This window comes from Rhinichthys klamathensis, unplaced genomic scaffold, assembly GCF_029890125.1.
Source record: "Rhinichthys klamathensis goyatoka isolate OS25496 unplaced genomic scaffold, OSU_Roscu_1.1 h1tg000591l_1, whole genome shotgun sequence".
In the NCBI taxonomy this organism is placed as follows: Eukaryota; Metazoa; Chordata; class Actinopteri; order Cypriniformes; family Leuciscidae; genus Rhinichthys; species Rhinichthys klamathensis.
The window spans coordinates 512,340-525,864 of NW_026607048.1; the positions used below are offsets into that span (position 1 = coordinate 512,340).

The 13,525-nt window shown below is 37.1% G+C and overlaps 1 protein-coding gene across 2 annotated transcripts in view; it reads right to left on the reverse strand.

Moving 5' to 3' along the window:
• Positions 1-3,933: 3,933 nt before the first annotated feature.
• Positions 3,934-13,525, reverse strand: part of tsc22d3 (TSC22 domain family, member 3) — a 37,021-nt gene continuing 27,429 nt past the window's right edge. Inside the window, exons 1-3 of one of the 2 annotated variants that reach the window (XM_056240310.1) lie at positions 6,505-6,848; positions 6,282-6,333; positions 3,934-4,801 (exon numbers count right to left, since the gene is read on the reverse strand). In XM_056240310.1, coding sequence (XP_056096285.1) covers positions 4,544-4,801; positions 6,282-6,333; positions 6,505-6,626 — 432 coding nt within the window. In that variant the 5' untranslated portion in view covers positions 6,627-6,848 and the 3' untranslated portion in view covers positions 3,934-4,543. Of the gene's footprint in view, positions 4,802-6,281; positions 6,334-6,504; positions 6,849-13,525 lie in introns of those variants that run through there. The other variant, XM_056240309.1, reaches the window with a different exon arrangement.

Here is a 13,525-nt window from a genome sequence, read left to right on the forward strand (position 1 = left end):
CACTTGGTAAAAATAAGGTGTTCCAAGCACATTCTTTGGGAGACTGGTACCACAGAGGAGCACACCTCTCACACAGAGACACACAGTGTTTCACAGTGTTTTCCAAACCCCTGGGGAAAGATGGACCTTTCAGATCGAATGCGTCTAGGAAGAATTCCAGCACTGTTAAATAAGAGCACTTTCCTTTCTCCCTCCTACAAAGAGTCTATTTTTGAGGAGAGCCTAATTAAAGCCACCCAGATACAGTTGGAGGATCTTTATATATTTATTAATACCCTCCTCATTTAAAACTCATCAAGTTGAGGGACTAACAAACATAAGCTCTGCATGATCCTGCAACTCAGTGTCATTGGCCAACTTCTGTTGGTATATTTGGCCTCTTGCACCAGCCCAGAGATTAGTAAAGAGTTTAGGGTGGAACTACTACCCATGTGTTTGTGAGGCAACATCCTTTTAATGTCGTGTGAAAGTAACTAACTTAGTTTCCAAATCCTCTTTCTATAGGTGGAGTGTGGTAAGCTTATCACATTCCCACACCCTTAGAAATCTGTAAAAACAAGAGCAATAGTGGCTTACCTCAAATAAACATAACATTTGGTCTTATGAATACAAAATGCTCTATCATAAGAGATAGTTGTGTGTATGTTAATGGGAATAAACAAGACGTTGTCGTAGATTATACTTGGAGACAAATTAAATGAATTAGTCGCCAACTTTTACTAAACGGTTTACTGCTTCTGCAAAACAGAGAGACCATTTAGAAGATTATATTTTAAGAATGACCAGTTAATATTAAATCATGAGAGACTTTATGGATGAAAATGATTTGGGTCAAACTGGCTTGGGTAGATACTGAGATAAAACACCCAAAGCAATATTAGAGAACTTGAAAAGATTCAATACTTTTAGTCTGACTGTATACATTAAGTCTGTCTGCAACAAAAGGTCATGACTTTGAGCCTACACAGACATACAGTAAGCCTTGCAAAACATGCTGTCGCATCACAGAAAATCTGAAATTGTGGTTTGTACAATGGAAATTTTGTACATATCTGTGGTTATGACTTATATGCAACCCAAGTTGAACAATGGGTCATGTACCGGTATTTCTTTGCCTTTCATGTCTGAAGTAGATTGACCATACGCCTAGCACTACTCTAGAAACCTTTTACAAAGATTATTGCATTCCACTGTAATTTCCTCAAATGCATTTTTATCATCTTATGAGTCTAATATGAACTATATCAATTATGTAATCTAATTCTAAATTATACCATGAAAAATTACCATGTATTGTAAATATAAGTAAGTTATATAACTCTTGCATGTATTTATTTGGACTCAGGCGTCAGTTTCTCTGATGTAATTCAATGGAAAATTTGCAGCAATTTTTAATTACTCAATTTGGTAGCTGGACACCAGTCAGTGCGTTGCATACAAGTAGTAAACACTTTGGGCTTGTAATGACTTTGTCTATTTATACTGTCAACTTTCTTCTAAAGGATCTAAAAAAAAATAATAATTCCCGAAGTAAACATCTCTCATTTGCTTCTGTCTCTACAGGATGCACCTGGGAGCGAGAGGCTGTTTGTATAAAGTGAGAATGAGGTAACACCGTTTACACTGCGGATCACACTCAATAATTTTCCACAACAGGGTATTAGATCTGAGGCTTAGAAAATAATGTCACTCCACTGAAATATGGCACAAACAGCCTACTCTGAGCCTATATTTACATACAGAACAAACAAGTAAATGTATCAGTGCACTGTAACTCGCTCGCATGCAAACCCGTCCACACTTCACCAGGCCTTGACATAGAAAACCGCCCACTACACCAAACTGAAACAGATGTTTGGGAGTTGCATAACAGCAGAGGTCTTGCAGCTGTTTTGGGAAGCAGAACAAATGCCAGATCACCAGTGAATCCACTCTGAGTCTGAACATTGAACCATTGAACATTGTCCATGGTTGTTTACTCCAGTCCAAAAATACCATGAACAAAAACTTGGTTACACTTACTTAATGCATTTATATATAATGCATTATAAACGTATTTTAATGCATTTATTATGCCTGGTAATTGTAACTACAGTTATAATACATTATAATACGTATCTATTCATTGAACACACCTTTATAAAGCATAATGCATTGAAACACATGACAAACAACCAATCTAATTTTCCTTGTTACATGTACTCATTGTAATAATAACAGTAAATTATGCAATAATTACAAGTAACTAACCCTAAACCAAATCCTATTTCTAATCCTATCCTATAGTAAGTACATGTTCTTAACTGATATTACTCAGTATGCAAATGTATAATTACACTGTATAAGGACAAGGACACCCTAAAATAAAGTGTAACCCAATCATCATATTCACAAACTTCACAAATTATTTATTCATGCGTTTATTTTTATTGTATGGTTTATCTATTTTTGTTTGGAATAAGCTGGCTGTAGTTTTAAACTGTAAGCCTTTTACCATATAAATGTTCAGTACAATTAAGTTGATTTTAGTTTGCTATATAGCTTGATGTTAATTAATGGCAATAAAACATGAAGGAAACCTCAGATCAGAGTGCATTTGGATTCTGATATTTCCAGAAGTGATTTCCTTTCAAACCTCCACCCATCTGCAATAGGACCCAGTGGATGTGACCCGCTGGAACTGCATAGTCTTTTGAATATACTTTATTACCGCCTACCTCATAGGAACTTCTGTAGAATACTGAGATGTGGGTCTTACATAAGGGAGAGGATTGAGTTACACTGAGCGTGCCCTTCCTAAGGAGAGAAAGATGAGGGTTCCACACGCCATGTTTTCTCACTATGCTTGGCCCCAAAGCCTTGTGGAATACTACAGCACAGTGGCCATTGTGCACTTAGCTCTAGATCTGTCTATGTACATAAACATCTGCAATTAAACCCTCTTTTTTTTCCATGTGTAGTTTTTTTTTTGATAGTCCAGTGGAAAGTCCAAACTTAGCATATTTTATTATCATGCACATGGTGCCACTCTCACTGAGGTCAATGACATTTATCTTTATATATATGTAATTACTGGAAAGAATTTGATTATTCATATAAAGAAGTTTCATTGCATGTAGTAAAATGTGAGCAGCAAGTGATGTCAGTGCATACTTGAATAGCAAATGTCTATCATAAACTACCATGCATGCTAAGAGGATATTATTGGTTTAAATTGCTTTGTGAAGGTCTTATTTTCCATGCATGAACTTTACTTATGTAGTGTCAAACATCTCATCTTTAAAAGACTCTCAATCTTATATTGAGGCCAAGGAAGATTGCTCTGATTTTACATCACATTTAAAGTTGGAATTTTTATAGACACTAAGAATCTGATTGTAATTAAGAGGTTGTATGCACTAAATATAAAACTACAGAAAATGTTCTTGTCCTTCATGAAGAAAAAGCAAAAGATCTGAGGGTAGTATTTAGTGTAAACATCAGGTTTATTGCAATGTGCATTTTGCATCCATAAATCGTAAAAAACACCATGGACACAATAAAGCAACAATACCCATGTTACAGAAAGACTGCTGTCAAAAAACTTCTTCCTGTGAAAAGTTACACATGGTCCTGTTGGTTTGTGAGTATTAGGCAAGTCTTTGGTGGTTAGAAAACACAAAGTTCATTGAAAACCATGTGGCCGCCTCCAGACACCATCGTGCCTGTTGGTTGGCATGGAAGGTCAACGGAACACGTTCGAAATGTCAGCATACATTGGCAGCAACATTATCCGCCCCTCACCTCCGTCCGTTTCAGAACATTTCGCTTTACATCAGGTGCTAATTTACAGAACTATAGCAAATGTATACAGATTTTCATTCCCACAAAAAGAAAAAAATCATTTTTACACACAGCCCACATAAACAAGTTGATTTTGTTCCGTTTCAAAACACAAACAAGCAATAATCCCCATAAGCAGCAGACCCCATCTGCAGAGATACAAGCGATGCTATACAAATCATATGGCAGGAGTCACCGCTGTGGACGAGAGGACCGGTGCTCCGTACAGGTCCGTCTCAAGCGTCCTGAACTACGGGAGCTAAGAATGTCCACAGCACTAGGGATCAGTGACACGGAGGGCAGGAACAAGAGTCCCGTACAGCTTGCGTCAGGTGGGGCTCTCGTCAAACTGTGGGGGCATCTCGTAGGGACGTACATTTCCTTGGCTTGACCGAAGATGCGTTCTTGGCCAGCTCCATCAGGCAAACCCCTCTCCGTCTCTTCGTGAGAGGGACCAAAGGAAAGCAAGGCTGGGCCCCCTTCCAAGCAAGGGGCACGTCAGTCCCGTTGTACAGTAACCTCAGACGTCTACATCACTCTCTCTTTTCCATGTTAGTCCGAAGAGATTGTCGGATAATACAGAACTTGGCCACTGGTACGTCGTAATGCTTTCATTTCAGGTCAGGTTTCATCTGTACAGCCAGCTTCATCTTGAAGTTGCATATCTGGAGGTCCATTTCAGGTGAGAGCTGTGGCTCTGCCCGCCCCATGGCAGAGCCACTTATACAGCAGACCCCGTGCTGATGTACTGGTGCTCGCCGTTCTCGGGGGAGCCCAGCTCCAGAGGCTCCAGGGGGAGGCTGGAGTCTGAGGGCAGACGGGACTGAAACTTCTCCAGCTGCTCTGGGCTCGCCAGGTTCTTCAGCAGGCTGTTCTCACGCTCCAACTGGTTGTTTTTCTCTGCCAGCTCCTTGATCTGCTCCTTCAAGATCTCCACTTCTTCTCTGACTGCATACATTAAGTGATTCTTTACAAGATCCTACAAGAGAAATACAGAGAATTGAGTTTCCATGATCACACCAAAACATACTCAGACTATTAAATACATTGCAACTGATCCGTTTGCATGTGGAATTAATGTATGAACTCAGAAGAATGAGGCTGAGAACTTTGAATAGCCCAATGAAATAATCTGTCATTTATTCAGGGTTCCTGAATTTGTAATGACAACAACTGTACATTATGTTCTATCTTTGTGAGGGAAAGAGAATCCAAGGGGCTGTTTACACAATATCGTTTTTAATTAAAAACTTTGTATGCGTTTTGGCCATTCATTAACACGACAACAGCGTTTTGGGGGCCTGAAAACACAAACTTAAAAAAAACAAAGATTCAAAGTGCAAGTGTTTGAAAACTAAATCGCTATTGTCTGTAAAGTTAAAAAAACACGAATTTGTGAAAACGGTGACGCCATGCACATGCATATTACATGTTTATAGTCTATAGGAGCGTAGCATTTCTTTATAGTCACATCGCCAACTACTGGCCTAGTATGAATAATACAGCATTTTTAGTCTTTTTAGCCGATCAGTGTGAACGGGGATTGTTTTGACAATGTTGTCGTCTGTACGTGAAAAACGCTAATTAAAACTTTTCCGTTTTTTTAGTACATAGTGTAAATGTACCCTAAGAATAAATGCATGTTTCCTATTTGTATTTAATTTCTTTTTTTATGTGAATCAAGTTATTGCAATTCAAATGTTCACAACTATTGTGAGCATGATTTATATACTGTAAGACAGAGTAATTGTTATACATTAAAACCAGATCATTTAAAGATTATTTGTACCAGACATGGTAGTTAAGATATGCATTTGTTTGTATAGTTAAATAGTTCTAATAAGAGTTTAATACCCTTTAAAGAACAAAAAAAAATTGGTTGCATATATTACTAGGAGGATTAAATGGGTTAAAACAAACTTTTACTATCAGGTAATTGTGATTTTGGGAATTTAAGAATAGTTATCTAAGAATTATTTATTATGCTTAATCTACAATCAAGTTAATTATTCAAATGTGGCTCTGGGTTAACATAAATGTTTACATATATTGTGAGCATTGGCCTTTGTATATACTATAATGAGCAATCTTAATACATTAATAAAAGACTTTTCAGATTATGTGTGCCAAATATGGTAGTTATGATCTGCTTTTTTTCATTAATAATTAATAGTAATGTTTAATAAATAAATATATTAGTAAATAGTACATTTTAGACTTTTGGTAGATGTTACTGGGGGGATTAAATGGTTTAAACAATAATATAAAAGGGTGCATGTGGTGTTGTACAGCAACCTTTGACTTTTACTGCAGGTGGGCAAACAAAGCATATGCAATGAATGTATATGCAGCAGCTCTAGAGCGTGCCACAGCTCTGGTTACAGCCTACACAGAAACTAGATACTTTCCACTGCAGTTCTACACACATATGATCATAGTGTTAAAAGAATAGATCTTACCATCGCTTGTTCGATCTTGTTGTCAATTGCCACAACGCTTGCGCCAGAGGCACTGCAAAAGACAAAGACACAAAGTATTAAAACGCAGTTCAGACACTGCACACACAGCTCTTAGTGCGTGACATCTGTGTCGATGCCGCAAAAAAACAAACTAAGATTTATGTCCGACTGTAATTCCTGTCGACTGTCAAAAGCATCTAATAATCTCGTGAAATCGGCCTACCTGTTGTCTAGTTTGACCGACACTACATCCCCTCCGAGGAAGGATGAGAAGAAGGAGATGGAGAAATTGTGCAGCTGATAGACTGCGAGCTCCATTGGCGTTTTAAACATCTCCGTGCTCATGTTGAGTACAAGACCCGTCTGAATAATACTTCTCGCCACGTTTGCGACTTGTTTGAACACGATTTTAAGATCCTGGTTGTTTGTGTTGCGTTGCTCTGTTGCAATACGCGCAGTTAAAAGCGGGCGCTATGAGTGAACTAGGAGCGGTTTCAGAGAAACACTGTCGGCAAGTGATGCTATTTCTGCTGCAGCGGGCTTTTATACTCCGCTCAGTGACGTCACATGACGCCCGCATGTATTATTCAAATGAGGCTTGTGGCATAGATTTTCGTTTTGCCCTCTCACTGAACTCGCTCAAAGAACACACAGCATGCAGCAGCAGCAAACCGCGGGACAAACCTCCACAACACGTCAACACAAACAAGACACGCCATTAACAAGCGCCCTTTTTTGATAATTGATACGATTTTTTTTTATACGTCGTTATGACATGCCTCGTGAAATATATAGCTGCCCTATGACAAAATAGGTGAATGCACTTGTCTTATCAATGTGAAGTTGTCACTTTAACGAACCACGCGTTCCAATAAAGCTCAGTAATTTGTTACATGGTGAAAATCAGTAGCCTAATTGAGCAGTTTTATTAATAGTAAATTAACAGAATTGGTCTTTCAATCGATGCCTCCAGGTCTTCATAAGTTTACAGTTTTGCAGTTGACTGCTCAGAGATAATGAGAACTGGATGAGAAAGATAGATTAATCAATAGAACTTTCTCACAACACTTTTTTCCCCCATATTGTCTGACTTCAGCCTTTAGTGCCTCTAGTGGCCAAACTGTGGATAACAGTCATAAACACATGCTCAATCAAACTTGGAATCAAAGTCATTGACACTTTGATATCAGTAAGCTAATATTTGCACATTTAGAAACACATTTTTTCGCTGTCCATCAGTTTTCTTTTTAACATTAAAGCTAATGAGTCCATAATAAAAGAATGCAACAGTAAAGTCCTCAGCAAGTAGGCCTACATTTGAACGCATTTTACGTTGCAGTTATAAAAAAAGAAACCACACCAAAAAATAAACAAAAATATAAGTAACCAAAATAAATGTTTTAATCCTTCTAAAAATACCTACCTGGTGTAGACTCAAATTGTAAATATAACTATATAATAATATAAACTATAACAAAATCAAACTTCAATTTTGTCCAACTAACATGCACAGCTTACAAACAGACACTGTTATTATTCACGTAATATCTTTTTTGTGAATCGAATTTTGGGGGGAAATCATTTGATGGGTCATGCTAGCAACATTGCAATGCAAAGTTATGAAAATGAATTTATTACAGTATGTCACAAAACAGTTTTTTTTTTTTTACGGACATTATCGACTCTTTCACTGCATTTTACAATCTATCATCTGTCTTTTCTGAGCGGAGCAAGAATTTGTTTGGATGTTTGGATCCTAGTTTGTTTTGTTTTGTTTGTTTGGATGTTTGGATCCTAGTGTAGCCCTTTAAAAGGGGACGGCTCGAAGTTGATCCTCCTAATGAGACTTTACAGAAAAGCACAAATTAGTCACCGTAGTGCTGTCACTTTCCATTCATGCAGAGTAAAGCTGACAGATTAGATTTCAGAGGAACGCTCCAGAAAGAGTTAACCGAACTCCTGGTGAGCTGTAGTCAGGATAATTGGCAAGTGCATGTACAGTCTGTACTGTATGAAATGATAATCATCCCCTTAGACGAAGAGGGAAAGACCATGAAGTGGCTTCTTTTGAAGAGTTATGCCTGAGAATCTGCAGGCAATCAAGTGTCACAGAACCTCCCTGTTATTAAGTGCTGATAGTGTGTTAATTGTCGTCATTTTAGTGACGTGACAAAACCAGGACAATCAGACTTTCTAGCAAAGAGAAAGCTACATTACATTCCAAGGAAACCGGGACTAAGAAACACATTTGCTAAAAAATTGTTCAGTATTGAATAAATGTCAACTTTCACATTGTTTTGATGCAGCGAGATGAGCAAACAGATGCTTCATTCAGTTGCCACTCTAAAAAAAAAAACCTCGCACATCACAGTAAACACAGATGTGCCATGGTACAGTATGTCTCCGTCTGTCACCATGGCCAGGGTGGAGACGTCCCAGACACTCTCCGATAAACAAATCCTTCACACTGCTACTACACAATTAAAACAAGGTTGGAAACTTTAAGACTGGTCCCAGTGTGTATATATTATGTCCAATACAGTTACACTGAGTGGCACTAATTATTTACATTTGCAACAGGACTTAATTTAATAAAAACCTACAAAAAAAGGATTAGAGTTCTCAAGACACACCTAACCGTACTTGGTTAACTTAGTAAGCATCTGCGTACGTAAGAACACACCAATAATCCCTACGAAAGAATGTGTGGAATGGCATATTTTCAGTCTGTCAAGTTTGCATTCTGTGAATAGTTGCTGCTTATTAGGTCAAAAATTGTAATCTAGTTTCTTTAGGAGGACAGCTAGAGAGAGACCCTCACCATAGTGAAGAATAAAATATGTAAATCACATCATCAGTCTAAACTCTTGATTTAGTATCCTACGAATTGAAAAAACAAGTTATGCAATACGTCTAAGTACTTTGTAACATGATCCACAAGCGATGAACCCGGTAATGCACTTCACTGACTGTCTGTAACGTAACGGTTTTCACACCTTGCAGAGCAAGACCTGCAGTATTCGCCAGTTTAAATGGTTAGACCAGACTAACTTTCCTCGCTCACATTCACGCCTAAACAATGAATCCATCAGCTGTCAGTTGTAATGATACACTCATTCTTACACTTACCGCCTGTCCCTCTTCTTAAACAGACTGGGTGAGTAGATAGGTGGCAAACTCATGGCTGTTGCTCTGCGGACGGTCACTAAGAACAAGTCTCTGCGGATGCGCCCCAAGATACAACCTTGTGACTCGAGCAGCGTGGATGGTGTGAAAATGTCCCAATCTCTGTTGGATGGGAGGGAGGTGGACATACAGAGATGTTGTGTCTTGTTTTTCTCTGTTCACTGTCTGTCTGTCAAAATATGGAGAATTTCTTTTTTTTTTCGGAAGTTTGATTAGCGACTCTCATAGATTGAGAGCAGAATATTCTGAGTATGATAAATGATTAAAGTCAATACAATGACAACGCTATACAAATGGAGTCTCACTGGCCCTGTTGACACCTAAGAAGCGTTTTTTTTTATTTTTTTATCGGATTACAAGTGGCGACGCTAAATACAGGTGTAAATTGACTCATGTGGCCGAATGTGTTCGAACAGCAACAAAAGACCCGCCTATACTGACTTAATACATTACGGGAAGCGTGCTAGCAAGACGGGATTTGAACTTTGTTGACTGAAGACCCAAGTTTGGTTTGAAAACGAAAAATGTACCAAGCACGATGTTATCTCACCATTCCTGCTTTCAGAGCAGAAACGAAAGCTACTGCTCTCCGTATGTTTTTCTGTTTTCTCCGGTCATGTACATGTGCAAATTGCCTTAGCTTATTTCGTCCATTAAATTGGAAGATCTGAAAAAGTCCATACATTTCCCCGCCCATAGACCTTCCCCTCGAAAAAATTACGACAGAAGTGGTTGAAGGTGGACAAAAGACATGGATTAAAATACCAGGTGTAAACGGGTTTGTGTTTTCCTCGTCTGATTGTGATCAGATAGTCCAAAACGCAGGTGTAAACGGGGCAGTTGTTGCTATCTGGAATTTCCGAACACATCCATCTCAGATGACTCTGCAAAAACAGCAAAATTTCCATCTACAGTTTTCCATAACTGTTTATGGAATAAGTTTGTTCAGCTTAAGTTCCCTTTTGTAGGATAAGAAATGTGCTTCAACTTTTATGTATATACCATGCTCATTTCTCAGCAGACAGATTTGTTTTGTCTGACTGTCTGAAAGGACTTATGCGTGACTGCAAAAAAAGAAGAAAAGCATATTATGTAGCATGCTATATGATTGGGTGTTTGTTTGCCCACATAAATCATGTCGGTACAGGAGATGTGCATACAATGTTTATTTTCATTGCTTTAATCTATTAGATAGATAGATTAAAGCTTTAATCTATTAGATAGATTAAACTGTTTAATTGAGCTGAGTCAAAAACACATTAATATGTCATACAGACGTAATTCAAGCCAGCCTGAAGGCAAATAAGGTGTTTGTTTGTTGGCATCTATAATGTCATTTATTTCCATGTTCCAAAAGTAAAACTTTCCTTTTGAACAACGTGTGCGAATTTGCTCTGCTTGTTTTTCCCATGTCAGGATGGCTTCCCCATGTATTGTGCTTTCACGGAAGCCCTTGACTTGACCTACTTGAGCGTTAATAGCGTGAGTCCCAGGTCCTGCCCTGAGCAGCCAATAAGATGGCAATTTAGGCCAGAAAGATACAAAACAGAACGTTCGTAGAACTTTCTGAAACGCTACCGTTCAAAAGTTTGAGTTTGGTAAGATTTATAAAAAATAAATAAAAAATGTGTAAAGTCTCTTATGTTAAACATTTATTCAAAAATACAGTAAACAATAGTAATGTTGTTAAATGTTATTGCAATTTAAAATAACTGTTTTCTATTTGAATATATTTTCAAATGTAATTTATTCCTGTGATGCAAAGCTGAATTTTTAGCATCATTATCCTTCAGAAATCATTTATGATATTTTAAACTCAAGAAACATTTCTGATTATTTGCAATGTTGAAACAGTGGTTATAATTTTGTGAAATTATTATTTTGTGATTTATTTTATTTTTAGGATTATTTGATGAATATAAAGTTCAAAAGAACAGCATTTATTTGAAATATAAATCTTTATATATATTTACGTTTGATCAATTTAATGCATCCTTGCTGAAAAAAACAAATTAATAAATTACTAACCGCAAATGTGTTTAACTGTAGTGCTCAATAATGCCTGTTCCCACTGACATGATGAAATGAGGTGGAAAACAGATTATTATGTCACCCATGCAGCAACTTGCGTGCAGTGGCTGACTGAGCAATTATGATTGCTCAGACTGTCAATGGCACTATTATCTTAATCTTAGTGCATGAAGGAGCTGCTTATGTAAGACTTAATTTTAACAGTTATAGAACCGCCTCGAATCATACCACAAGTATTAGCAGATGTTTACCTTTACAGCCCAGGTGTGTCACAGATCCGACCCTCTTTGTTGCTTTGTTATCTGTCTAGACAAGACTTTGATTAACTTCTCTGTTACCCAGTTTCCAGTGGGCCTCATGGGAATTCTGCATAGCCTCCACTAAAGACCCGATTTGTTCATGACAGAGAGCACAGGTCCCCTGTAATACATTGACTCAGCCGCTTGAGGCTGTTGTGGACATTCAAGAGCCCCTATTCCTGCTGGATATTTACACCCGCTTGAGAGCTTTGTCATCTCAGCAAGCGCAGTCATCTGTCTTTATGCTACTAAAGAGAATTTACTGCCCTCTCCTGCTGTATGGGCTTGAATTTTCAGATTTACAAGGTATAACAATGGGCTCATCCTAGATTACTGAAAATAGGTATAGACACAGTACCAGTTGAAGGTTTGGGGTTGGTAACATTTTATATATATATATGATTTATTTTTTAAGCACTCTCTTATGCTCACCAAGGCTGCATTTATTTGATAAAAATACAGTAAAACCAGTAAAATGTTATTATCGTTTTAAATAACTGTTTTCTATTTTAATATAGTTGAAATAGTAATTTATTTCTGGGATAACAAACTAATTTTTCTGCCATCATTCTAATATGCTTTCAATTAATATGCTCATTGGTAACATTTCTTATTTTTATTGATGTTAAAAACAGTTGAAATCAGTTTTCTTTTCAAGATTCTTTGAGTAGACAGTTCAAGACAGTTCAAAAGAACAGTATTTATTTACTTACAGACTTTTTAAATCAGTTTAATGCATCCTTGCTGACTAAAAGTGTGAACTTATTTAAAAACTTTTAAAAGGTAGTGTACGAGCGACATTTTTTATTTGTTGACTATAAAAACTTAAACGCATCTCATTCAGATACAAACATAATTTGACTCTTGAATGCACATTGCAGTCTTATTACTGTGCATGCAAAATATTATGGAAATAATTGGTCTGCTCAATGGTGCCATTTCCAAATTACATGACAAATTACATCACTAATACATGTAAAGTATGAAATGCAGGAATGACACATTAAGTGAGGTAGAGATAAAGGTGCAGTTTTGTCCCTTATGTCCATCTTTCTATTGATGACGCCACACAGAGATGGAGTTTAGGCTATTTAGTGAAAAATATATGAATATATTATAGTACTGTTGTCCCAGTAATAAGCTGGGTATACACTCTTAAAAAAATAGAGGTTCTTTGTTGGCATTTATGGATCCCTGAAGAACCTTTGACATCATTGGAACCTTTCCTTTGCATAAAAGTTTCTTTATAGTGGAAATAAAAGGCTTAAGTAAAGGAGAGTATTTCACACTGACTGAAATTATATTCAAGAATATTGTGTTCTTTCTGCAAGCTGCAAGCTGTGAGCTCAAATAAAATAAAATAAAACTTAAACCAAAAGGCCTGCTTGGCATGGTTTCATACAGCGTCCAGTGGGAGAACCTTCTCCCCAACAAAAATGGCTGTTCTGCACACTTTGTAAAATTATATCAAATTGCTCTAATTTATCTATTATCTATTATTGAATTATCTATGATATTCAAGCAATAAAAGGAGGGAACACTAAGTGTCATCATTATCATTGTACCATCATTAATATAATCATCATAAACACAGAACATTGGTCCCAAGGTTATGTTGAATAAATAAAATCCATTCATGCATTTACAGATCAGTACAGTGAGATGTGTAAATATGAGTAGTCTCCATCTATAAAAGTAATGATTCTACTTTCTCATATAAAACAATAA